The 24536-nt window shown below is 44.3% G+C and overlaps 1 protein-coding gene across 1 annotated transcript in view; it reads left to right on the top strand.

Moving 5' to 3' along the window:
- DAB1 (Dab, reelin signal transducer, homolog 1 (Drosophila)) overlaps positions 1-24536 on the top strand; it is a 451043-nt gene that overhangs the window by 389851 nt on the left and 36656 nt on the right. The window contains exons 5-9 of the mRNA XM_010855870.1: positions 1502-1633; positions 2259-2378; positions 2839-2877; positions 4448-4513; positions 11332-11391. Of these exons, the coding sequence (XP_010854172.1) occupies positions 1502-1633; positions 2259-2378; positions 2839-2877; positions 4448-4513; positions 11332-11391 (417 nt within the window). The remainder of the gene's footprint in view (positions 1-1501; positions 1634-2258; positions 2379-2838; positions 2878-4447; positions 4514-11331; positions 11392-24536) is intronic.

Genomic DNA, 24536 nt, shown 5'->3' with positions numbered 1-24536 from the left:
GAGTGCCTTGTGTTCACATATAGTGGCTAGAATTCAAGCTTCTTAGCACCCAGTATAATGAAAAAGTCCTTTGTAAGGACTTGAAACACATCATATAATGTCTGCTGCTGCTGCTAAGCCGCTGCAGTCATGTCTGACTCTGTGCGACCCCACAGACGACAGCCCACCAGGCTCCCCCGTTCCTGGGATTCTCCAGGCAAGATCACTGGAGTGGGTTGCCATTTCCTTCTCCAATGCATGAAAGTGAAAAATGAAAGTGAAGTCGCTCAGTTGTGTCCGACCCTCAGCAACCCCATGGACTGAAACCTTCCAGGCTCCTCCATCCATGGGATTTTCCAGGCAAGAGTACTGGAGTGGGGTGCCATCACCTTTTCCATATAATGCCTAGATACATATATAAACCTTTACAGAGTACTGTTTAATGAGGATTATTTTAGGTACATTTAATCTAGAAAAATGACCGTAAAGATCACCATTGTTTAACAGGATGGTGGATATTGCTTGTTGAAGTTTAGTTAACAAGGGCAGGAAGGTCAGTTTCAAATGATGTTTGAATTACTGATCAGCAGTCCCAATTTAGTTCAACAACTATGGGTCAGGCACAGCACTCGGTACTAGGATGACGAAGATGAAGACAGAGTCAGGTGGGGAAGACCAGGATTTAGGAAAGTATATCAGAGAAGGAAGATCTATGAAAGCAGGAGCCCAGGGAGCTGTGTGTGAGGAATCCTTTGGGAGTTCCAGTATCGCTAGACTGAAGTTCTGGGAAACACAGAAGAGGGAGGAATCTCCTCTGCAGGGAAAGAAAGGGCAAGCCTTGTTCAGGGGATTTCACAAGGTGATGTGATTTCAAATAGGCTTTTCAAGAGGAATAGAATTCAGGCAGGTGGGTAAAAGAACAGGTCTTGCAGACAAGGGGACCAGCACACAAAAAACCTCAGAGGTGTGGGTCTAACCCAATTGGTGACCTGGGACAAAACAAAGAAGGGTGTTTGATCCTCAAGTCAGTCTTATCACTGCCACCTGTTGGAAAATTGTCATGACCATGCACATCTGTGGTTCTCTGAATGCAGAGGGCACCCCTGGTCATGGTACAGTGTACGCTGTCCAGCAGGACAAGCAAAGGCCCTGGTTATGTGAGTGTACTAGGTATCAGTGCAGAACTTAGACTGGGCTGTGGCATGAGGAAAGATGTAGAAGGAGCCTATACCGCTGAGTGAGGCTGACTGGGCTCGGCAAGCAGAAGAAAGAGCCACCATCACAGATGCTCACTCAGCATCTGAACTGTCCTGTTTATCTCTCTGGTCACAGCATCAAGACCATGGAAGGAAGCCTCCATTTCTCAAGGGCAGGCACAGCTCTTTTTTTCCTTCCATCTGGACCAAACAGCTTTTCCAAAGCCCTCTGGGCTTGTTCATACGTAGCGGAAACACATCTCTTATTGATCAACAGCTCGGAGGGAAAGTCCCCTGAAATAGGCTCTTCTTTTTGTCTCTCACAGGCCCTTCAGCATCATCATGCTGTTCACGAAATTTCCTACATTGCAAAGGACATCACAGATCACCGGGCCTTCGGATACGTTTGCGGGAAGGAAGGGAATCACAGATTTGTGGCCATAAAAACAGCCCAGGCGGTGAGTAGCCCCCTTCCAAGGAGGATGCTTTTCCTTGTACCTTTTCTGGGATAACACAGTCACACCATTAGTCTTCGGGGGCCCATTGTGACATGTGACTCAGCGATGCTGACACTAAGCTTCCCATCTAGAAAAGATAAACAGCCTCAGAGCAAAGAAACAGGCTCACGCCCATCCAGTTGTGGTGGTGTTGCTTTTTCTAATGGGTATTTCGTAATGACTAATTATTTTCCTTTCTGATTAAGCTGGATGGAGGCACACTATACAAATAAGTTTCCTTGTGTTGCTAGCCTCATTTAAAAAGAAAATAAGAGAAAACAAATAGCTGTTTTGCATAAGGCCTACCCTAATTTTATTGTATTCGAAATTACTAATAAATAAAAGCAGTGCCTTTTATGCTTATGATTATTATGAATTTGCAAATATAATTAGTTGAAGAAATGAACTTTAGCCTAGATGCAATTTGCTAAACCAATATAACAAGGTAGAATTAATTAAAGATAGAATGCTTTCAGTTTAATAGAAAAAGGAAGGGCTGCGGGTTGTAGCCAGCAAAAACAAAAATTGGTCACTGCAGCTCAGTAACCATCCTCTTATTCATGTGCTTTACCACCTTTTACTCCAGGCTGAACCTGTTATTCTGGACTTGAGAGATCTCTTTCAACTTATTTATGAATTGAAGCAAAGAGAAGAATTGGAAAAAAAGGCACAAAAGGATAAGCAGTGCGAACAAGCTGTGTATCAGGTATACCTGTGAATTTATCCTGGTACTGGAGACAGCAGGGGCTTAAAATAAACAGATATGAAAACTGACAGTCAAGGCTTCTCCTCCTGCTGCCAAGTAGAAATAAACAAAGATGAAAGGTTCCTGTGTAAATTACAGGCACCGAAAGCATGCCATTAGAAATGATCCCTATTCTCTGAGATTCTAGACATATGAGAGAAAGTGAAGTCTTAAAACTGGGGAAGATTTCAGGGGAGGAGATCTAAGGAAAGTCAATTGCATTTGCTTCTTGTTAACAGTCGGGGTGGGGCGGCTACAAGAGTTTTCATTTTTTTTTCTGCCAATTTTCTGCCTTAATGACCCACCAGCCTGTCCTACCCAGAGCTGGTTTCTTCACTGTCCTGTAATTTCTGAATACAGTCTCACATCTCTCGCTTTATATCCTCTGCTTTTCATCCTCCCTTCCCTCACTCTGCTGTAGACAATTCTGGAAGAGGACGTTGAAGATCCTGTATACCAGGTAATTTTGGAAACTAGTCGGGGTTGAGGGTCAGGAAAGGCCTGGGCCTGTGGTATAGGCATTTTGTTTCCACTGGCTGCAGAGCCTGGAGAAGGACCAAGATTATTTCTGAGGATGAGGCCTGCCAAGCCCTCCAGGAGCAAATTTCCATAAAAACTAACAGAAGTTTGGCCGGCATCAGTAGCATGGGATTTAGAAATAGGCTTCTCCCTTCTTGCCCCTGCTTCAGCCTTCTCAGCAATCTGTATAAGTTTGATCCTAGAGCTGAATGTTTGCAAGAGTCCCTTGAATATTCTGAGTTCATTAGAGAGACTGAATAATGAGGTGGCTTCAGTGAGTTAAGAACCAGAGATGGGGCCTGACATTTTGGCAACATTTGAACACACATCCAAAGGATGGTTTGTGAGCTGGGGAAAGGACTGTGAGGAGAAGTCTTTCTGGCCCCTGATTGTCCAGGCTGCCCCCCTGACTCCCTGGCTCATGCCAGAGGGGCTTTTGTGAGTGGGGGAACAGGAGATCCCCCAGACGTGCCTGCCCGTAGCTTTCTCTGTACTTTCTTCAGGGTTGCAGCCTAAGTGTGGGTAGAGATGGCTTCCCTTGGGTTCAAGTATATGCTCTGTTTTAACAGATGCAGATGAGAGAGGAGGCCTCTCCCACTCTGTGCTTATTCCCAAGGAGAGAGAGCAGCCAAACATTTGACTTATGGGACATAAAAGACAATCTGAAATGTACATTTCTAACTGGGACACACATGCGTTCTATATATGTGTGTCACACATGCATTCTGTAGTTTCACAGCATGCATACTTTCACACGAAAGCTGCCACTGCTATGATGAAAAGAAAATAATATAGATAAGAAATTAATTGAATCTGAATCATTTGAAAGAGAAGTATCTAACATGGATGTAAATAAAAGTCAAAGGTGCATTTGATGCCAGGCTTTGCTTTAGAATACCAGGGGTGTGGATTCGTCTATAGTATGAGCTCAGCCCCTGGCTCATGGGCTCGGAGAGTGAAGAACATAGTCCTTCTTGAAATGGCCCAGTCTTTTAGAGTCTGAAATGTGTATATCGAAAATTTGACTTCAGTATTTAAAACTGAGAATGTAAAGTAAGGTGATATGTATGAGATGAAGGCGTTTGCGGCTTCTGAGCACATCAGGATTGGCTTAGGACTGTGGGCCTTAGGGAGCAAAGGGGAGAGACCGCTGAAACCCAGAGCTGGCAAAGTTGGGGTCCCAGGAGACATCATCCCCACACAGCAGTCCCCACACAGGCAGACACTACTGAGATCAGTGCCACTGAAGGAAGGGGTTATATCTCCAGAAAGGTCTGCAGCGCCTACGCAGTCCTGACTAAAAGGCTGACCATCGGACCATGGCAATTTTCCTTAGAAGAGGCAGGAATGTGCCAGGCCACGTGGAATGTCAGTAATGTCTCTTCAGGGTGTTTTCTCTTGTGCCTGTGTCTTTAATGCTTACTACAATTTGTATCCTGAATTCCAAATGCTTTTTTTTTTCCTCTTTCATTTTCCCCTTAACTTTTCCTCTCTGGCGGCTGCTGTCATAGTACATTGTGTTTGAGGCTGGACACGAGCCAATCCGTGATCCCGAAACGGAAGAAAACATTTATCAGGTATAAATCACTTTCCTCTCCTTCCTTCGCACCGCCACCAGTGAACGCACAGAAGGGGCTGAGCCACCAGGGGCTCTCTTCTCACTCCCAGCCTCCACCTTGCTCTGTTGGTCATTCTGGGCTTGTTAAAATACCTCTGTGTGAATTGGCTCCTAGTTCCCTGCTGTTTACCAGTAGTTTTCATGCTTGATCATTGACATGTTTAATGGCCAACTGGGTAGAATATTTTAATTTTTAATGGATCTTAACTATTTTCAGTTGACACAGAAATCAAACATTCCATTTTACTAAATTAATCCTTTGGAGGGTTGTTGTTCAGAATATGAGGGTCCTTCATTTCTCAAAACAATGTGCTGTTGAATTCCCTTAAAAAGTCAATTGCATCGCTGAAAATGAAGGCCAAATTCAAAAATGCTGTTTGGAGACAACAGTGGGAATATTAACTGAATGAAAGAAAGTTGAGCTAAAGGTTTTACCCCTTCTGAAGGGAAGGTAGATTAATATTCTTAAAAATGTCTGCTTATGTGAAGAAGCCTAAACACGTGTTTTTTTTTAATTTATATTACCAAAGTATAATTGATGTACAATGTTGTGTTAATTCCTGCTATACAGCATGATGATTCATTTACACATGTATATGCCTTCTTTCTCATACTTTTCTATGATGGTTTATCACAGGATATGGAACATAGCTCCTTGTGCGTTACACAGTAGGACCTTGCTGTTTATCCATTCTATAGATAACAGTTTGCATCTGTTAATCCCAAACTCCCAATCCTTACCCCCTACCCCTCTCCCTTGGCAACCACAAGTCTGCTGTACACTTTTAAACTCGTTAATTCTCCTAAATATGCTGTAAAGTAGGTATTTTAATCCCACTTTTTCAAGGGGAGACTGAGGCTCTGAGAGGTTTAGTAGCTTCCTCAAGGCTGTACAGCTGTTAAGAGCTGGGACCAAACCCACACTGCTTCCCCTGTGCTTTTCCACCAAAGAATCTGTGTAATTACAGCACAGCCACACATCAAACAAATGTGACAACCTCCAGTTTTTCATTAATTAGAATTTTATCCCTAATTTGAAATATAAACATTATGGAAGCAGGAAAAATTTTAATGTATTTAAATAAGTGATTTTAATTTTCTTAATTTACTCAGTTGTGTGATCTGTTATACTGCCTTGGGCATGCATTACTTGTGTAATAAAAGTAAAACATATTTTCAGTTTTCATCAAATGCAGAGAATTCTAAATGACTAAAGTGTGTTAGTTCTACCAGCACCTCAGTTTAACCAGCCCTTGAAGAAGGAAGTGGCAGCCCAGTGTTCTTGCCTGGAGAATCCCATGGACCGAGAAGCCTGGTAGGCTGCAGTCCATGGGGTCACACACAGTCCGAAACGACTGAAGCGACTTAGCAGCAGGGGGTAAAGATCTATTTCTATCCACAGGTTCCATCTGGGTTCAAGTGCAAGCTTGCTCTTTGAAAAGTTGTCTAAAATCATCGCTTACCAAGTTTCTGTCTTGGTAGAAGACAGAAACGTTGCATATCTGTCCTCAGTGTCAAATTTTAAAGTCCAACATTGCTGTGTCTCAGGATTGTTACTGAACCAAACTTGGGTCCACAGACAAATCTACTGACTCCGGCTTGTGGTGAAGGAAAGAGCCGAGTTTATTGCAGGGTGCCAAGCAAGGAGCCCAGGGCTGCTAGTACTCAAAACACCCGAACTCCCTTCAGGAAAGCATTTTAAAGGTCAAGTGAGGGAAGAGAGTTGCAGGGTATGTGATCAGCTTGTGTACAACTCTCTGGTTAATCATTTGGTATGGCTAAGGGGTAGCGAGCAAGGCACTTGCCCTCTCTGAGACTCAGTTTCCCCAGTGATAAAGTAGGAGAATAAGTTCTCCCTAAATCACATGTAGGCATGAGAATGAAACAAGATCACAAGGAGACTGTAAAGAAGAGGATTCATCCCAGGTCACACACTGCATCCACAGCCATTAAGCCACCTTGTCAATCCCTTTCCTTCTCTGGGCCTAGGTTTACTTATCTATCAAATGTGCAAATAAGATGGAAGTTTGTCGTGGGCATGGCCCTTTTCTGTTCTTTGCAACTAGTCCCTCAGCACAGGACTGTTAGAGAAGCATGCTACCTTGCTTTACAGAGCAACAAGACTTAGAAGTGCTGTGCATCCGTGTGTGTATGTATGTGTATATAGTTTGGGTAACATTTCTCAAACAAGGTCTCTGTGAATGGGGGCTTACATACAGTATCTTCTTATGTCTCATAGCTACCCCAAATGGCTTGAGTCGTAATTCCCACTTTACAGATGAGGAAAGAGAGTGCCACAGACATAACGCATGTTGCCCAGGCTTACAGAGCTAGCAAGAGGTAGAACCTCCCACTCACTGACTTCTGTACATAAATAAATAAATCCAAGGGCTCTTTTCAGTTCAGAATATCCTTGATGATAAGTTTTACAAGTAGATTCTATATAGGTTTCAAGTCAGTATCTAAAAGTCACCCTTCTGTTAATAGTTCTGACATCCAGGATCTTCCCCTCTGTCCGTAATTAATAGGAAGTACCATTTAAGGGAATGACTGTTTTATTGCTCTCTGTTGGAAGGGCCTCTGGTCATCCTTCTCTCTTGTCTTGCCAGTCCACTGGGCCTCATTTTGCTTAACAAGAAATAAGCTCTTGGGCCTGAAGATAGGCTGTGCTTTTAAGGAGCTGCTACTGGGAGCCTCAACATTTTTTAGGGCCTACAAGTGTCCCATACTTATTCTTCCTGAGTAGACTTCAGTGTTTCTTATACTTCAGCTTGGTCAAGGTAGTCTCAGATTTTATTTTATTTTATTTATCCTCTGTTTTCTGGAATGAGGGCCTAAGTTTTAACTGTTTTGCGACCTCAAGTGAAGTACCTAGCTTCTGTGTCTCAATTTCCTGGGCTACAGAATATAGATACTATAGTCTCTGCTTCTAGAAGTGGTATGAATATGTAAAGCAACCAGGACAGCACTTGGTACATAGTAGGTTTTGTGTAAATGTTAGTTCCTTTCACTTCCTAATGCCATCAATATCAGATGCTGCTTGAGATGTCTTATGATGATGCATTAAGTGAGGTAGAACATGACTTGCTCACCTTATCTTGTCAGAGAGCCCAGTGGAAAGCTGCAGCTTCACTTGACTCTGCTATTTATAACTCCAGCACAAGGGAGGGAGAGACTCTTGAGTACATGTCACCTCTCTTTGAGGATCAGTAGTCTCATTTTCCAAACTGGATTAATAATAATAATAATTGTCTTTCTATTTGCATGCCTCAGAAAAAATTATTAGTTGTCTTTTTTAAAACAACACAGAACCCCACAGTACAAAGCGTTTTTACCCATCACTTAATTCTGACCCTTCCAACAACTCAGTGAGATGAGAACAGTTGTAATAACTACCATTTTAAATGTAAGAAATTTAAGTCCTTCATATTTAAGTGATGGGCCCAAGGCCAGAGCCTCTGATTTTAAAACCTAGTGTTCCTTCAGACTTTAGCAAGCTTCCAGCATCAGTGAGATCGCAGCTTGCCAAGGGCACATTCTCCAAGTTTGTTCATTCAAAAATCATTTTTAATTACCCAAGATTTGTTACACATTGTTATTTTAAAACAACATGTCTCTAATCCTATGTCACCCAGCCATCAACCTGCCCCTCCACACTATTAATATATTGCTGCACTGAAAGTGTCTTCTGTATGAATGGTCCTTAATGTATAGTTTCTAGAGTAATTTCATTTATTCATTCAATAAATAGGTATGGAGCACCAGCCTGTGCTGGGTGCATCAGGATGCACAACCAGATAAGGAAACAGGTTCAGAGAACAGTGACTTCTCCAGGGTCATACAGTCTGTGGCAGAGCCAGGATTAGGAACCAGACTTTCCACCTTGTTTTGGTCCAGGACGGTTATCACTCTATATAGCATCATATTACTGAAATGGTCCCCAGATGGGACATACCAGTTAGGGGAAGATGAGAGCCAAGACCAAGGCACCGTCTGGTCTTCATCCTTTTAGTGTTTCTGCTGGTTTTTCTGTCTTCAGCACATATGTGGTAAATGTGTGATGCTTAGAAGTTTCTTGTTTAACCGTTATTTACAGATGGGGAAACAAAGGTAATAAAATATCTACTGAGCCCTCAGCAGGCTTATAAATCAGTCGGAATTCAGAGTGACCAGGAAGCTGCAGTGTGATTTGACAACTACTTTGTAAGATAAAGCTCCTTTTACACCCTCCTTCAGTAGCCTGATGACTTTTCCATCTCCCCCAGCGAGACAAGGAGTGCTGATAAGTCAGGGGCCACGTTCATCTTGTTCACCACATTGTCCTAGGGAAAGCACCATGCGCAGACACTTAATAGGTTCCTGGTAACTTTTATTTCTTAATGAAAGAATGCACCGGATGTTATGAGTACAGAGGAATGCTCCACCAGTACTCTAGTGGCGCTCCCAACATGATGTCTTAGCTGAAGTAATTCTTAAAAGACAAACAGGCAGGTTGATATCTCACCCATGGGACAGCCAAGCAGAAAAGCTTTCTCAATTATGCACAGTTTGGGTTTCTCCATCCTACTGCTTCTCCTCCATTTGCAGGCATAATTGAGAGTCAGCTGCGGTTCAACTTACTAAGTGCCCATAGTGAGCAGTGAATTGCAGGGAACAGAAAAACACTGTTCATTTTGCTCAAGCAAGGGTGAGCTGCTAGTAAAAATAAAAGTGAGGGCTTGTAATTTATTGGCCCTTGTTAACAAGGACTCTGTAGGCATTCTTAGAGGGTTCCTTTTGGAGGGAGCTTACTTATCAGGAGCAAAGAAATTACATTCTTCATGGGCTGCCTGCTGCAGGAGTAACTGAAAGTGCATCTTCTGCACAGCCATGCTCACTCAGAGTCCTGTTGTTTTGCAAGGATGTGCACGAGCTTCCAGGAGTATAGAATGAATGTCAGAGGACAAGAAACACCCAAATCTACTGTGGGAATGGTTGGAACAGAGGGGAGCTGCAGCTATTTGTATGATGCAGTAGTTCAAGGCAGACTATACAGGCTGATGCTTCTGGCTTCCCACTCACAGAGATTAAATGAGGATGTATGTGAACATAAATGTTTAGAATAATGCCTGGCACATAGAAAATGCTCTGGCAGTGTTAGCTCATACCGTTAGTGATAAATGTCTTGTTCCATAGCCAGAATAAGATACCTTTGACTCTGATCGCTTCCTAGCTATGAAACTTTAGGCAAATTTCCCTAACATCTCTGAGCATCACTCTCTACTACTTAAAGTGGAGATTTTAATACCAACTTCTCAGCATTAGTATAAAGATTTTAAGGTAAGTGAGAGAGAAAATGGCAAAGGGACTCCAGGAATAAGCTCAAATTCTTCTCTAAGCTGGTCCAAGCTTAAAAGATAATTTTTCTTAACTATTCTCCACAATCCTCAATGATATACTTATGTAGCAGACACCTGCTGAAGGACTACTGGCTCTTATGTGCCATGCCTGTTTTTAAGGGGCTTCCCTGGTAGCTCAGCGGTTAAAGCAATGTGCCTGCAATGTGGGAGACCCGGGTTTGATCCCTGGGTTGGGAAGATCCCTTGGAGAAGGAAATGGCAACCCACTCCAGTATTCTTGCCTGGAGAATCCCGTGGACAAAGGAGCCTGGTGGGCTACAGTCCATGGGGTCGCAAAGAGTCGGACATGACTGAGCGACTTCACTTTCACTTTCACTTTGATCAAAAAGAGACCAGTTATCAGACAGAAAACCACTACTGGCTGATCCCTCCATGGAGGGTTTGAGTTAAGCTTTGCTAGTCACTGAGGATGAACTAGTGTCAGAAACTTGAATGTTTCAGAGCAAGGCCCCTGATAGACTCACTTGAAAAGTATTCCACAAGTCCATTGTTATTCATATGTATTTGGGTACATATGTACATAATGTATTAATGGCAAAAGACATTACCGTTCTAACACTTGACAGTATGATGGTGCCAAATAGACTTTTATTATTTACTCTCTTTTGCCTTTGATGTATAACCTAAGCAAGAAGCAGAGCTGAAGTTCCCATTTCAGTGAGGCCCAGAGGAGCTAAGTGACTTGCTTAGGCCTTGACAGTTTACACATGGCCCAGGAAGGCCAGATGGATAAGGAAGAGAAGAGAGGGAGAAAAGCTACAGAGAAGTGTTAGAAAACCATTGGAGAGTTTTTCGATTCTAGTCGCATGCTTTTTCTGCCATGGATGGACCCTTTTCTTACAGAAAAACCTTTGGTGATTATCAGATAGTATGTGAGTGATCCCAGCAGAAGCTGTATTTTGTTTTAGGACCTGGGTATTTGTTGAATTTTAAATAACCTGGATCTCAGATCAGCATGGAGTAGTACTTCAAGCTCAGCTGCAAACTGTTTGTAACAACTTAGGCACCTCCTAGCACCTCCCTGGCATCACTTTTGTCTTTGGTGAGATGATTATTTTTTTCACCACATGATCTCTGAAGTCTCTGCCTTTAGCTTCCTCTGCTGTGGTACTGTGAGGAGTCCGGTGGCAGAGACATCCTGCAAACCTCTGTGGAATGATTCACACCCCCTCTCCTCCTCCAGCTTGCCTGAGAGGAGGAGCCTGGCCTGACGCTTTCATGCTACCAGCAGCTCCTCCTTCTGCTGGAAGTTGGCTGCTCAGGCCTCCGGGGCTGAGTTCACACACGCTTAGCCAGTGGAAGGAAAGCCTGGTTGCTTTGTTCTTCAAAAGCAGAGTACCAGAGTGTTTTGACTGTGTTGAATTTGATTTTTTCGTAGGTTCCCACCAGCCAAAAGAAGGAAGGTGTTTATGATGTGCCAAAAAGTCAACCTGTAAGTGTAAGTACATCTCCTGTCTTCTACTGGGTCCCCACAACCTGGCTTTATACCGAGGCTTGGTCTGCAATCCGAGGAAGGGAGTCCACAATCCGCTCTTATGCATACGGATCACCACCTATATGGCTTTGCTGGGGACAGCATGCTGGGGACTCCTCAGTGGGTGAGGGGAAGGGGGTTAGAGGTGGAAATGATGGGGCTGAGTCTGCATGAAGGTCTGGCTCCCTGAGTGGAAATCTGCTGAATCATGAAAACTCCTATGTCCAAGGGATTCAGAGTCTCCGGTATTTTATGGAAAAAGTCTCCAGCCAAAGACTCCATGATGCCTGGTCAAGCAGGGGCAGTTCTTGGTTCTGGGAAGAGAGCTGTCCACTCAATTTGAAAGTGGTCAAGAAGCTTCAGAAAGACAGAACAAGGGCTGGCCAGAGCCTTTGGAGTGTGTTAAGGGTCCAGTCAGTGATCAGCACGCTATAGAAAAGGCCATGTGTTGTATGTAGGCTTGCAGAGAACCGGGGGCCCGCTGCACCTGGACCTCATCTGCTAGGGGGACTCCTGGAAGTCTGAGATACAAAGGAAAATACTCAGTTGTGTGTCACTGCTGGGCTCAGAACCATGTTTGAGACATGTTTCAGTGCAACTGAAGTTGCACTCAGAAGGCGCCTTCTACCTAACCCAGGCAGCCCTGAGGAGCCAGTGCAGGCTTTGAGTGGGGGGACCTGTGACTTTGCCTCAGCTTGTGTAAAAAGAACTGGGGTGTTTAGTCTCTGCTGACTTCATTCAACCATGGGTGGGAGGAGCACCGGTTTTGAAGTCATACTGACCCTCAGGAACCCAGCTGTGGTCCTAACAGAGCTGTTGTGAGGCTAAATGACCTTCTCTGGAACACTGTTATCAGTCCTGGACCCCACACCATGAGAGACATAGAGACAGCCCTGTATGTTTCAAGATAAGATTAATAATGGGGTTTGAAACCCAATTTGGTGAACAAGTAGCAGAAGGACCTGAAAACCTTTGGCCTGGAGAAATGAAACCATGACTATGGAGGTGGGCATCCCTAGGACCATGAAATGGAAGAGGGATTATACTCTTCTGTATCTGCCAACTCTTGGAACTGAGACGGGGGTGGCCCTACAAGAAAGTCATTTCTAACTCCAGCTAAGGGTGGTCTACTGATGGTCAGAACTGCTCAAGGGTGGAACTCTGGTACCTCAGAGAGTAAGCTCTCCATCACTGGAGCTGTACAAGCAGAGCCTTGAAGACCACCTGTCAGAAGGATGATGGGATGAAGGTGGGGGAGGGGCGGGGATTCAGACATTGAATGGCCAGAGGGGCAAGCCTTTGATACCCTTTCCAAACCTGAGTTTCTGGATTCCTCCAATCAGGAGTCTTTCTGGCCCCTTCTTACCCTCCCCTGGCTCCACTCCCCTTTTTCCTAGTGAACTTTCTTTCTGACTTATTTCCATTTCTCTACCCACTCTTCCAGTATCTTGAAACCATCCTATCCCACCTAAAGACGGCTTCCAAAACTCAGTGCATGTTAGTTTTAATAAGAAGACATATCTGAGTACTAGCCCCTTTAAAAACACCGAGTGTAGAAACAGTAGAAGGCATGCAGTGTAGGGCCGTTCAGAAAAAGCAGTTTTTCTCTCAGAGGCCTTTGCATTTAATCAAGCCTGCTTGTCACCAAGACACCGGTCTGCTCTTCGTGTTTCAATTTGGTCCAGCCCCCATCGCACAGCTCCCTCCAATTCAATTTGTGCCTAAATTGCCTTACTTGCCCCTAACAGGCTTAGATACGTGAGGAAACATGCTCCATTTGCTGCCTTTGGTTTTTGTGAATTTATTAACCAGCCTGGCCACACCACCTCCATGCTTAGTAGCTCCAAAAAAAGAAAAAGAAAATCCAGACTCTCAACCTGACATACACGGCACTGGGGTCCCAGCCTCTGCTGTATCTTTGGCCTGCCTCATCCTGGTCCAGCTCCACTGGACTCCTCAGCTTCCCCAAGCAGTCATACCCTCCCCACCCTCCCTGCAGCCCTCCCCCAACATCCTGCCTTGTGTTTAGGGGAGTCTTACTTGATTCTCCCAACAGTGTCAGCACGTCGCCCCTGCATTTGCGCCTCCACACCTGTCATTCCTCCAGGAGTAGACCACACAGTGTTGGAATCCTTCTTCCTCAGGAGCTTCTGGGAGCTTCCTGGGGTTGTTGTGTTACCAGAAGCAAGCCCAGGGCTTGGTTCATCGCAGCCAGATACAACACGGCTACTCTAGGGATAGTTAATAGATATATGAATGCTTTTTCCTTGTAGAAGGGATTTATGAAAATTCTTGCTATTTTTTTTAATGAGAATTTCCTGTTTCTCTGATTCTAAACAGTCATTGAGGACGTATGCTAAGGCTTTGCTTAGAGAACGTCGGGGCTGCCTGAATGCCCCACAGTGGCTTCCCACGTATTATTACCACTGACTCTCAGAAGCATCTGATGATGATAATGGCTTTTCCATGAACTATCTCAGTATTTCTAAAAATCTGAGAGAGGGAGAAAGTGCAAAGCATAGTCTCAAGTTAGAGGCAGATGGATGCACCTGGAATCTTAACTCCTGTCTATTGTTACTGCCTGTAAGGCTTGTGATAGGTCTCCTTGCCTCTGAGGCACAGTGTTCTCATCTTCCAAAAGAAATTACTGATACTAAGTTGCAAGGTGATTTTGAGGATAAAATAGTCTGTGTATTGGAAAGTTGTTCCCATCTGCCTAAACCTCCCGGAGATGTCTTATGTATCCTGTGTCCCCCTTGCTCTGACATCTTCCCTTGCCCCAGGCTTCCCCCCTCCTCTCTGCCAAGTGCCTTTCCCCAGGATATATCTATGCTCTGAGAATCCCTGCCATACTATCGCTGTTCACACCTTCACCACCTGCTCCTTACCCAGAAACACAAACCAAGGACAACCAGGCATCTTCCAAGGGAATCTGGGGGATTCTACAAGTTTCCCACAAGAAGGGAGACTGCCCATTGGTCTGTTAGTCTGGGGACCACCTGGTTTCTTCTTCCTTGGGACAGATCTGCACAGAGTCCTAATAAAGGACTCAGCTTGGTGCTGTCATTGAGGAGAACCACCAACCAGGCCAGAAATATACAACCACCTGATCTTCAGAGTCAAATCTGGGTATGGCTCTCATCCTGACCACCTATTAAGGGTCCTTGAGTAGCTTTTTGTATCTCTAAGCCTCAGTGTCATCATCTGTACAAAGAAAGTAGTGTCTGTCTTGTAGCTTTGTTTGACAGATTAAAGATTTATGTAAAACTTTTAATAGAGGACATGGAGTAGATTAAATGAGAACATTTCCACTTGTTGCTGAAACAAGCAATGCACCAGCCAACAGTTCTCACAGAGCTGAGGATTGCCAAGTATTCTAAGTGACAGCCCACCTCCACCAGGAAGCCTTCCTTGCCCCAGAGTAATCAGCCTCTCTGGGATACCTCTGTCCTTCTCTTTGTGATGATCATAAAGGATTATTTTCTCTTAATGTATCCACTGAGCTATTGGACCTTGGGTTCCTTAAAAGCCTGGCTTTCGGATTAATGATAGCACTTACCTTAGAGTTTTTGCTAGAGACTGCTGCTGCTGCAAACCCCACTCCAGTACTCTTGCCTGGAAAATCCCATGGACAGAGGAGCCTGGTAGGCTGCAGTCCATGGGGTCACACAGAGTCGGACATGACTGAAGCGACTTAGCAGCTGCTTCAGTCGTGTCTGACTCTGTGCGACCCCATAGATGGCTAGAGACTAAATGAGCTTAAATATGTGAATGAGCACAGGACTCGGTACACAGTGAGGATTCAATAGCTGTGAACTGTTATTATGCTATTTGTTTCCCTTTCTTTTCTGTGAGCTCCTTGAGGACAAGAATTACTTTTAATCATCACTATCCATAAAGAAACTTTTCTTGGGATTTCTGTTCTTGAAATTTTGCTTATAGACTCGTTCCCCAGAAAGAAACACATGTCCACATGTAAGTTTTCGTAGACCTTGAAGCCAACGAGATCCCTTGATCTCAGCTCTAGAACCTCTATTCTAAAGCCTCAGTTTGTGGCTCATCATCACTCTTTCATGGTCAGAGAGATGCTCAGAAAGTGGCAAATTTGACGTATTGGGGATTTCAGAGGTTTAGGGCAGCAGATGTTGGAATTCATTGTGTTTGTTACATTGTTCCCAGGTGGTACCAGTCGTAAAGAACCTGCCTGCCAGTGCAGGAGACATAAGAGATACTGGTTCAGTCCGTGGGTTGGGAAGATCTCCTGGAGAAGGGCATAGCAACCACTCTAGTTATTTTTGCCTAGAGAATCCCATGGACAGAAGAACCTGGCAGTCCACAGGGTCACAAAGTTGGACAGGACTGAATTGACTTAGCATGCACACATGTATGCAGGTTCAGACAGAAAGCCAATTCTGTTTTTACTCCCTCACATTCACCTTCCCTGCTGGCTCAGATGGTAAAGAATCTGCCTGAAATGCGGGAGACCGGGTTTCAGTCCCTGGATCTGGAAGAAAATCCCGTGGACAGAGGAGCCTGATGGTCTACAGTCCATGGGGTTGCAAAGAGTGAGTGACTAACACTTCCGCTTTCACATTCGCTCATCCCTGTCCTAGTTGAACATCCTCCTTGTCCCATAAACTTAGGATGCTCAGCTGTACTGGCCCCTTTCCTGTTCTGCTCTCGTAAATAACACATTAGGATGCTTTTGTTTGCTTATTTTACTTTGCACCTATAATATCGCCTTCTTCCAGCAGATTTGTTCTTGAGCTCATGCTTTGCTTCCCTCCATCATCTCCTGGGAATCTGAGCCCAGATAAGGATTAATCCCACTCACTCCTAGAAATATACATTCCATCCCTTCCTGGTCAAGGAAGTCAGAAGCTTTGCACAGGGTCTGATCTCCTCTGTATCTTAAACAGGTGGGTCTGTTTCTATGTCAAGGTCTCTGAAACCTGGTGGCATAAATGCTTGCTGGCAGGAAATGTTAGTTGGCTAGAGAGTTAGGAAGGTTTCAGGAAAGAAGGTACAACTTGGGCAAAGCCCTGAAGGATGAGAGGATTTGAACAGGCAAAAGAGACATGGAAGCACCTCTGGGCAAATCACTGGGGTCCTGGTTCCTGAGTCCAGACTGCCTCTAAGTAGCAACACTCAGACCTGGTTAATTTCTCATCAGTTTCCTTCTTAAAGAGGTGGGCAAGGCAGACGGTCTCCCTTTCTGCCAGCTGATGATGCTGCATTGTTCTTTAGACAAATTCCCTGGCCTCTTTGGGGATGTCAAAAATGTACATTCCTAAATGGAGAGGAAAGTGTCCACATTCATTATTTAGTGCCTTTTGCACTCTGTTAGCCTTTGGACATGGTCTAGTTTCACAGCAGGCATTCACAGGCTGCTAAAGGGCCCATTCCAGATCCTTTTATGCCTCACAGCGCTGAACTTGGTTGAGATTTTCTGTGAAGGTCAACGGTTTCAACAACAGGAAATATTCCACATTCTTCTTCTCCCCTACGCTCACCCTCTCATATAATATTCTTACAACTGAACAAGATCTTTTATCCTTCACCTTATAATTGCCCAGTTTAAAAGCTTTTTATGTAGTTGTATTAGATATAAAAGACTTTCTAATTATTAGTAATAACAAGTCAGTGATTACTAGCTGAACTTTTTTTGGCCTTCAAAAGAAATTCTGGGAAGTTTGGCATAGTGGTAAATAGGAAGGACATAGGTTGTCAAATGGATGCTTTGGTCTCAATATTAATTTCCTTTTGGTGTAACATGGATTCAGAAATTGAAAGGAATGATAAGACCTCCTCGAGATTCTCTCTTCCCTTTGTCAGTCACTTTGACTTTCTGAGACTCCATTTTTTGGGCTGCAAAGTGGAAAGGATCACCATCTGCTAGTAACACTTCAGGGCTTTCATGAGACTCACACATCAGCATGAAACATTTCTGTGATGCTCAGGGGTCACTTTTATGAGATGCTGGGGAAGTAAAAATTGAAGGATGGTATATATTCGTTACTTCTACTGATTTTATGTGCTGTTCTATGATTAAGAGAGGGTCTTCCCAGGTGGCTCAGACAGTAAAAACTCTGCCTGAAATGTGGGAGACCCAGGTTGAATCCCTGGGTTGGGAAGATCCCCTGGAGAAGGGAATGGCTACCCACTCCAGTATTCTTAACTGGAGAATCCCATGGACAGAGGAGCCTGGCAGGCTACAGTCTGTGGGGTCACAAAATGTTGGACACGATTGAGCGACCAACACTTTGACCTGATTAAGAGAATGGCCCATGTTTAATGACAAGAGAGGTCAAAACTGCTCTCAATATAAGAAAGAAATTGAAGACCATCTGAGCTGATTTTCAGAAATGACAGCCTCTCAAAGTAGTGAGTTCTCCGGCCCTAGGAGTGTTCAGGCAGCATATGGTGGTTCTATAAGGAACCCTCATATTGTAAAGCTGACTACAGTGCTAGACTTCCAATTCTCTTATCTCCTCTGGCGTTCTATTCGCCCTCATGTATTAATACTTATCTCATCATCTTGCGCGCAAATAGCTCAGCTGCCAAGCCATATACCCCCTCCCTGTCTTCATTATTATCATCTGGCTTCATTATTAGAATCCTGTGTTCAGATGTCTACTCTGAAATGCCCATCAATAAGTCGTGGCCTTTCCCAGTGAAGTTAGTGCTCTGAATAAGAAGTTAACCAAGTAGTGTAATCAGATCACCTCACTGAGCGAGCATTGGCCCAGAGTAGGTGCTTAGAAATCTGTTCCTCCTTAATTTCCTCCTATAGAACTTGAAATCAAGGCTCTAGACCAGTCTGTATCCTCAAGGCTGTAGACCAGTCTGTATCCTGTATCCAGTTTATCAGGCTGGATGAAACTGATAAACATCCCAACGGTCAGATTTGAAGTTGAGGGATCCATTCGGTTTCTTTTATGGACAGTAGCCATAAGTACTGGATCTAGGGCTAACATAGCTGGGGAAAAGCAGAAAGACCCCACTGAGCATCTCTGCCCCAGACAGCCTAGGCTCTATCTTGGCTGATCTCCTTCAGTAACCACAAACCTGCTAGGTAGGTGTCATTTACATATAAGGAGCCTGAGGCTTTAAGAGTTCACAAAACTCACAAAGCCAGAAGTTGAACCCTGTGTTGTTCTGACTCAGGTACCCACATGATTCCACTAAAGTAATGCTGCCATTAGGTTTCCAGAAAATGCAAAGTCCTCCATCTCCTAACCCTCAACTGATCAGAATCAGTACTTGGAACTCAGTTCCCCGCTCTGATTACTCATTGCTTTTGAGTTTCTATAAACACTCGGAGCTCAGGAGGCCTGAGGCTCTGTGTATGACTGTGAACACCTCTCTCCTTCTCTAGACCCTCACTCTGCCTGGCACCACTGCTTTCCTCATCCTGCTGTTGAAAAGATGTTTTTGAATCCCAGAGAACAAATCTTAATGAAAGCAGCCTACCTCTGAAACTCAGAAACCTGCTTGTTTTAGTGCTCCTGCCTCCTACACTCCAGACTCCTTGGTGTTTTTCTATGAGACCCCTGTCCCCCAGCAGTCAGCCTCTGGATGGCTTTCCTTGTCCCGGATTCATTTCCATTTTGCTGCTGCAAATGTAGGAAGAGGCAATCCATTCATGGGAAGAATTGCAAGAGTTCTCTGGACAATTGTTTCCTCCACGCCCAGTCCCCATCATTCACGGCAAATAAATTTTCATTCAGAATTTAGCAGTTGGTTTTTCCTTTAGTTTGAAATCTGAATCAAGATGTTGCATAATTGGATTAAGTCTAGTCTGAGCATTTGTCAGTTTCACTTCCTGATTAAGCACCACATTGCAGAGAAATTATAATGATCACAACACAGTGAACAGAGGTGTCACAAGAGAGGAGATCATCTCAAAGTGAGAAAAAGGAATCTGAATCTGCATATTCCCACAAAAGAAAGAGAAGCTTGCCTCTTCTGATGTTTCTTGAGTGGACTTTCTTTTAGCTGTACGTGAACTTTTTCCTGGGATAGAATCCTAAATTTCTAGAATCTTAAAGTTAATAGGAATATTAAAAGATGCTGTCTCGTTTAACCTGCCCACCAAAGCAAAAATCCTCCAAGGCTTGTGATGAGTGCAAATAAGCATTCCTGACTCCTGGGCTTCAGCTCACATACCTGCAGTGACAGACCTCCATCACTTTTGTAATCCCAGACGTCTGATTGCTACAAAACCCTTCTCTCTTTGGAATTCCCTTACAACTTCTATTCATTTCATTCTATTTCTATTTCATTCTACTTTATTTCATTTCATTCTTTTCTATCCATCCTATCCTTTCATTCATCCATTTGGCAAATGGTTACTAAGAAGCTCCTACCTGCCATACGGTGTTCTATTCCATAGCGGTATAAAGATGAATAAGACCAGCTGCTGAAGAAAGTTAATGGTCTCAAAAAGAAGATAGACATATAAAAGTAATCCCAATCAATACAATCAAGGCTGTAAGAGGCTGTGTACAAGAGGCCCTGGGGGCAGTGGAGGGGCAGTAAACTTTGCCTGAGGGAGTTTAGTAAGGTCTTTACCTGGGGGATAGAGTTTGAAAAGACTGGAGAAAGGGTGGAACACTATACAGGAAGAGGAAATTGAGTGTTTAAAGGCACTGAAATGTGGAGAAGCCTCACATGTCCCAGGGGCTGATGAACAGTCTGGGATGACAGGACCACAGCATGCCCTCTTGGGAAAGGAGACAGGGATACCAAGGGGAGGGAAGGAGAGGGCCTGAAGTGTGACACTGAGAACCTGGGAATTTGGGGGAGGTCACTGTCACTTTCAGGTGGTGGAGTGACACTATTGGAGGCATTTTTCAGCATTGCTCTGGCGTATGGCAGGTGGCTCAGCAGGTGGGGAGGTTGTTACATAGCTAATGGAGTTATCTATGCATCTACATCAGGATGGAGTCAGGAACACAGAGTCCATACCAGGCAGTTTAATAAAGAGACATGAACATGGGGAACTAGTTACAAAGGTGTTCAGTTCAGTTCAGTCGTGTCTGTCTCTTTGCAACCCCATGGACTGCAGCACGCCAGGCCTCCCTGTCCTTCACCAACTCCCGAAGTTTACTCAAACTCCTGTCCATTGAGTCAGTGATGCCATCCAACCATCTCATCCTCTGTTGTCCCCTTCTCCTCTCAACTTCAATCTTTCCCAGCATCAGGGTCTTTTCAAATGAATCAGCTATTCGCATCAGGTGGCCAAAGAATTGGAGTTTTAGCTTCAACATCAGTCCTTCCAATGAACAGTCAGGACTGATTTCCTTTAGGATGGACTAGTTGGATCTCCTTGCAGTCCGAGGGTCTCTCAAGAGTCTTCTCCAACACCACAGTTCAAAAGCATCAATTCTTCGGTGCTCAGCTTTCTTTATAGTCCAACTCTCACAACCATACATGACTACTGGAAAAATCATAGCCTTTACTAGATGGAACTTTGTTGACAAAGTAACGTCTCTGGTTTTTAATATGCTTTCTATATTGGTCATAGCTTTTCTTCCAAGGATCAAGCATCTTTTAATTTCATGGCTGCAGTCACCATCTGCAGTGATTTTGGAGCCCAGAAAAATAAAATCTACCACTGTTTCTCCATCTATTTGCCATGAAGTGATGGGACTGGATGCCATGATTTTAGTTTTCTGAATGTTGAGCTTTATGCCAACTTTTTCACTTTCCTCTTTCACTTTCATCAAGAGGCTCTTTAGTTCTTCCTCACTTTCTACCCTAAGGGTGGTGTCATCTCCATATCTGAGGTTATTGATAAAAGTGTTTAAAAAAACCAAATAGGCAACAATGGGGCAACCCAGATGAGTCTTGGTCGGAAGTTGCTACTAGAGTTACCCCTCGAGCTCAACAGACAAAGGAAGGCAGTGGTGTTGGCGGAGCCCAGGAGTTGGGGTCATCAGCAGGTACTGGGACCACAGAGGGAGCTGCCCAGCGGGAGGTGAGATCACGTGGAGAGGTTTGTCTGGTAGAAAGCCTGGAGAAACTCACCCATTGCAAGAAAACTGCCCAGGGAGAGCAGGGGAGAAATTCACAGTTTTCCTTCCCTCCCACCATCCAACTTCTGATCCCGGCCTCCTCTTGGTCAAATTTAAATGGAAATGGATGGCAAGGGACCCCGAGCAATGTGGTTTACTGGGATTGGTCACTGTCATTCAGCACAGAGCAGGGACGGGCAAGGATGGTTCTGAGGGCCAAGTGTTGAGGGGTAGGCCAGTGAGGACCACTGTGGGTCTGGACTGAGGGCGAGACCCTGCTGACAAGAGAAAGCGGGTAAGGCTGTGTGTATATTTGAGTGAATGGTGGGGCTAGATCTAGACGTTCTTGCAGACATGGATGGTGAGACAAATACAAGCTCTCTCCGAGGTGGAAAAATTTGGGACATCAGATAAATGGGTAATCTGAGCCAAATGCCCTGTCTCCTCTCCTATAGCTCTGTCATTTACGGACGCTTTTTTATAGCTCTGACTTCTAAGAAGGTTTGTTCATCAGCCCTTCCATTTGCTGTTTTCAAGTTCTTGTCAAAGGTTATAGTAATCCCTTTCATCTCCCTCTCTGTTTTCAATCCATGACTCACATCAGGGCCCAGTTACGTTACCACCTTGAATGATCTGGTTCTTTCTCCCAGGGTTAACAATCAATGTTCTCGTGAAGGGTTGTACAAATAGGGTTGTAGATGGCTCAATGTTAAGTCATCCCCAAAACTTGCTTTCTATAGAACCCAATATAGAGGGGATAAATGGGTGTGTTAGCAGTTGCCCGGTTCCGCTTACTCAGTTGTGTATTGGCAAAAATCATATATGCATAAAACAGTGATGACTTCATTGCTCTGCCACTGGTCTCCTGGAAGAATGGTCTTTAAACTTTTTATAAAACTCAAAAAAAATTTTTTGAATGAAGTGTGTCCAGTAGCCTTCTGTACAAACAGATGAAAGAGGAGGATGTGGTTAGACCCATGTTGAACCCTAAGGCCCACCCACTTGGAAACCCTCTACCTTCCTCTGTCTGAAGAACAGAGGTTTCTAGAAGGGAAAAGGTGTGGAGAAGGTACTGCCAAAGAATCCCTCAGTTATTCCTGGATGGGAGAAGTTGGGCGGTCAGATGCAGAAAGCCTTCATATCATTTCCTATCAAGGCTTTGTTACTGGACAATCAAATTCTGAGTGCAGACCAGGACTGTAGTCTTTAAGAAGCAGTGAAACAGCAGAAAGAGCGTGAAATTTTTTTATTGGAGTATAATTGCTTTACAGTGTTGTTGAAACTGAGTGTTAGTCGCTCAGTCGTGTCCAACTCTTTGCAACCCCATGGACTCCATGCTGCCAGTTTCCTCTGTCCATGGGATTCTCCAGGCAAGAATACTGGAGTGGGTTGCCATTCCCTTCTCCAGGGGATCTTCCTGACCCTAGGATTGAACCTAGTTTCTGCTATACAGTGAAGTGAGTCAGCCATATGTACACATGTATCTCCTCCCTCTTGGACCTCCCCACACCCCCCACCCGCATTTCCTACCCATCAAGGTCATCGCAGAGCACCGAGCTGAGCTCCCTGTGCCATACAGCGGATTCCCACTACTATTTCGCACATCATAGTGTATATATGTCAATCCTCATTTCCCAGTTTGTCCCACCCTTCCCGCTGTGTGCACGTGTCCATTCTCTATGTCTGCATCTCTATTCCTGCCCTGGAAACCGGTTCCTCTGTACCATTTTTCTAGATTCCACATGTATGCATTGAAATTTGAAGCAATTCAGAGCATTATTCTTCTTAACTGTGTGAATCTAGGCAAGGTACTTAACCTTTCAGGTTCTTCTTAGTGACCAGTTAACAATGTGGGGAGAGCTACCTCCCTGGATTCCTATAAGGATTAAATTATAAAACACATATGATTTCTGTTGTGTTTGCTCAGAGTAGGTATTCAGTACTTGGTAGGCAGCATGGGAGTACACTTAAAAACGTGAGCCTTGCAGACTGACTACTTAACGCTTAAAAATCTTCTGCCTCTATTACCAGCTATGTAAACTTGGGTGGGTTATTTAACCTTCTCTGAGCCTCAGTGTATTTGCTTGTAACATGAGAATAATGAGTGTGGTACCTACCTTCTGAGAACTTGAATAAGGTGATGCATGTGAAGCATTTAGAACAGCGCCTGGCATATATATAGTACTACTCAATAAATGTTAGCCATAGTTGTTATTATGAGCTGTTCTATGAACAAAGGGCTATATCAAATATTTCAAGAAATACGATGATGAGTAAGACCTGGTTTAACCACTAGGGTGCTTTTAGGATCCTGAGAGCACTGGGGGGAAGGGTAAGAGGCTGGAACGTTTTCGGTTCTCCTTGCTCAAGCAATAATGCTAACAAGACCAAGCTTAAATGGGGTGGGGCTGAGCCTGCAGGGGAGTGCCAGGGCTGTGGGGTGAGGATAAAACAGTTGTGATACCAAATGTTGAGCACCCTTACCAAGCAAGGGACTGTAGAAGGCACAGCATACTATGTCAAGGCATTCCCAAATTACCCTGAGACGTACATCTCTTCTCTACGTAAAGGCTGTTGGGGATCAGAGAAGTTAAACAGCACAGCTAGAAGAGGCATCACTAAGGATCTAATCCCTCTCTCTCTGACCCTAAAGGTAGGGTGACCTAGTTTATCATCCAAACTGGGTCACTTTTAAAGGGAAAGGGGGATTGCTATTAATAATTATGTCAGGACAATAGGTAGGAACGGGAGTGATCTTAGGTAGCCCAGGGTGCAGGTCCACCCTATCCACACACAAGAAATGCTCTTCCTACTGAGTCCAGCTGTCTCTAAGACCAGAACACAGTGAGATTTCAAACAGAAGGCGGGAGCTCTCTATCCGCTTTGTTCCTGAAACTCTTTGCCAGTCACACTATCTATTCTAAAACAAAGACAGTACTGCCCCCAAGATACAGGTGCCCCAATGCACACCTGCTCCTTCAGTGGGCATAAATCAGATTCCTTGGAGCTCTGTGATGTGGGAAGAAAATGGGATTCTGGGGTGTCTGTTAACTGCTGCTGCTGCTGCGAGTCTTTCCTTATCCCTCTAAT

Source organism: Bison bison, unplaced genomic scaffold, assembly GCF_000754665.1.
Source record: "Bison bison bison isolate TAMUID 2011002044 unplaced genomic scaffold, Bison_UMD1.0 scf7180017864369, whole genome shotgun sequence".
NCBI lineage: Eukaryota > Metazoa > Chordata > Mammalia > Artiodactyla > Bovidae > Bison > Bison bison.
This window is presented reverse-complemented; position numbering and strand designations above follow the sequence as displayed.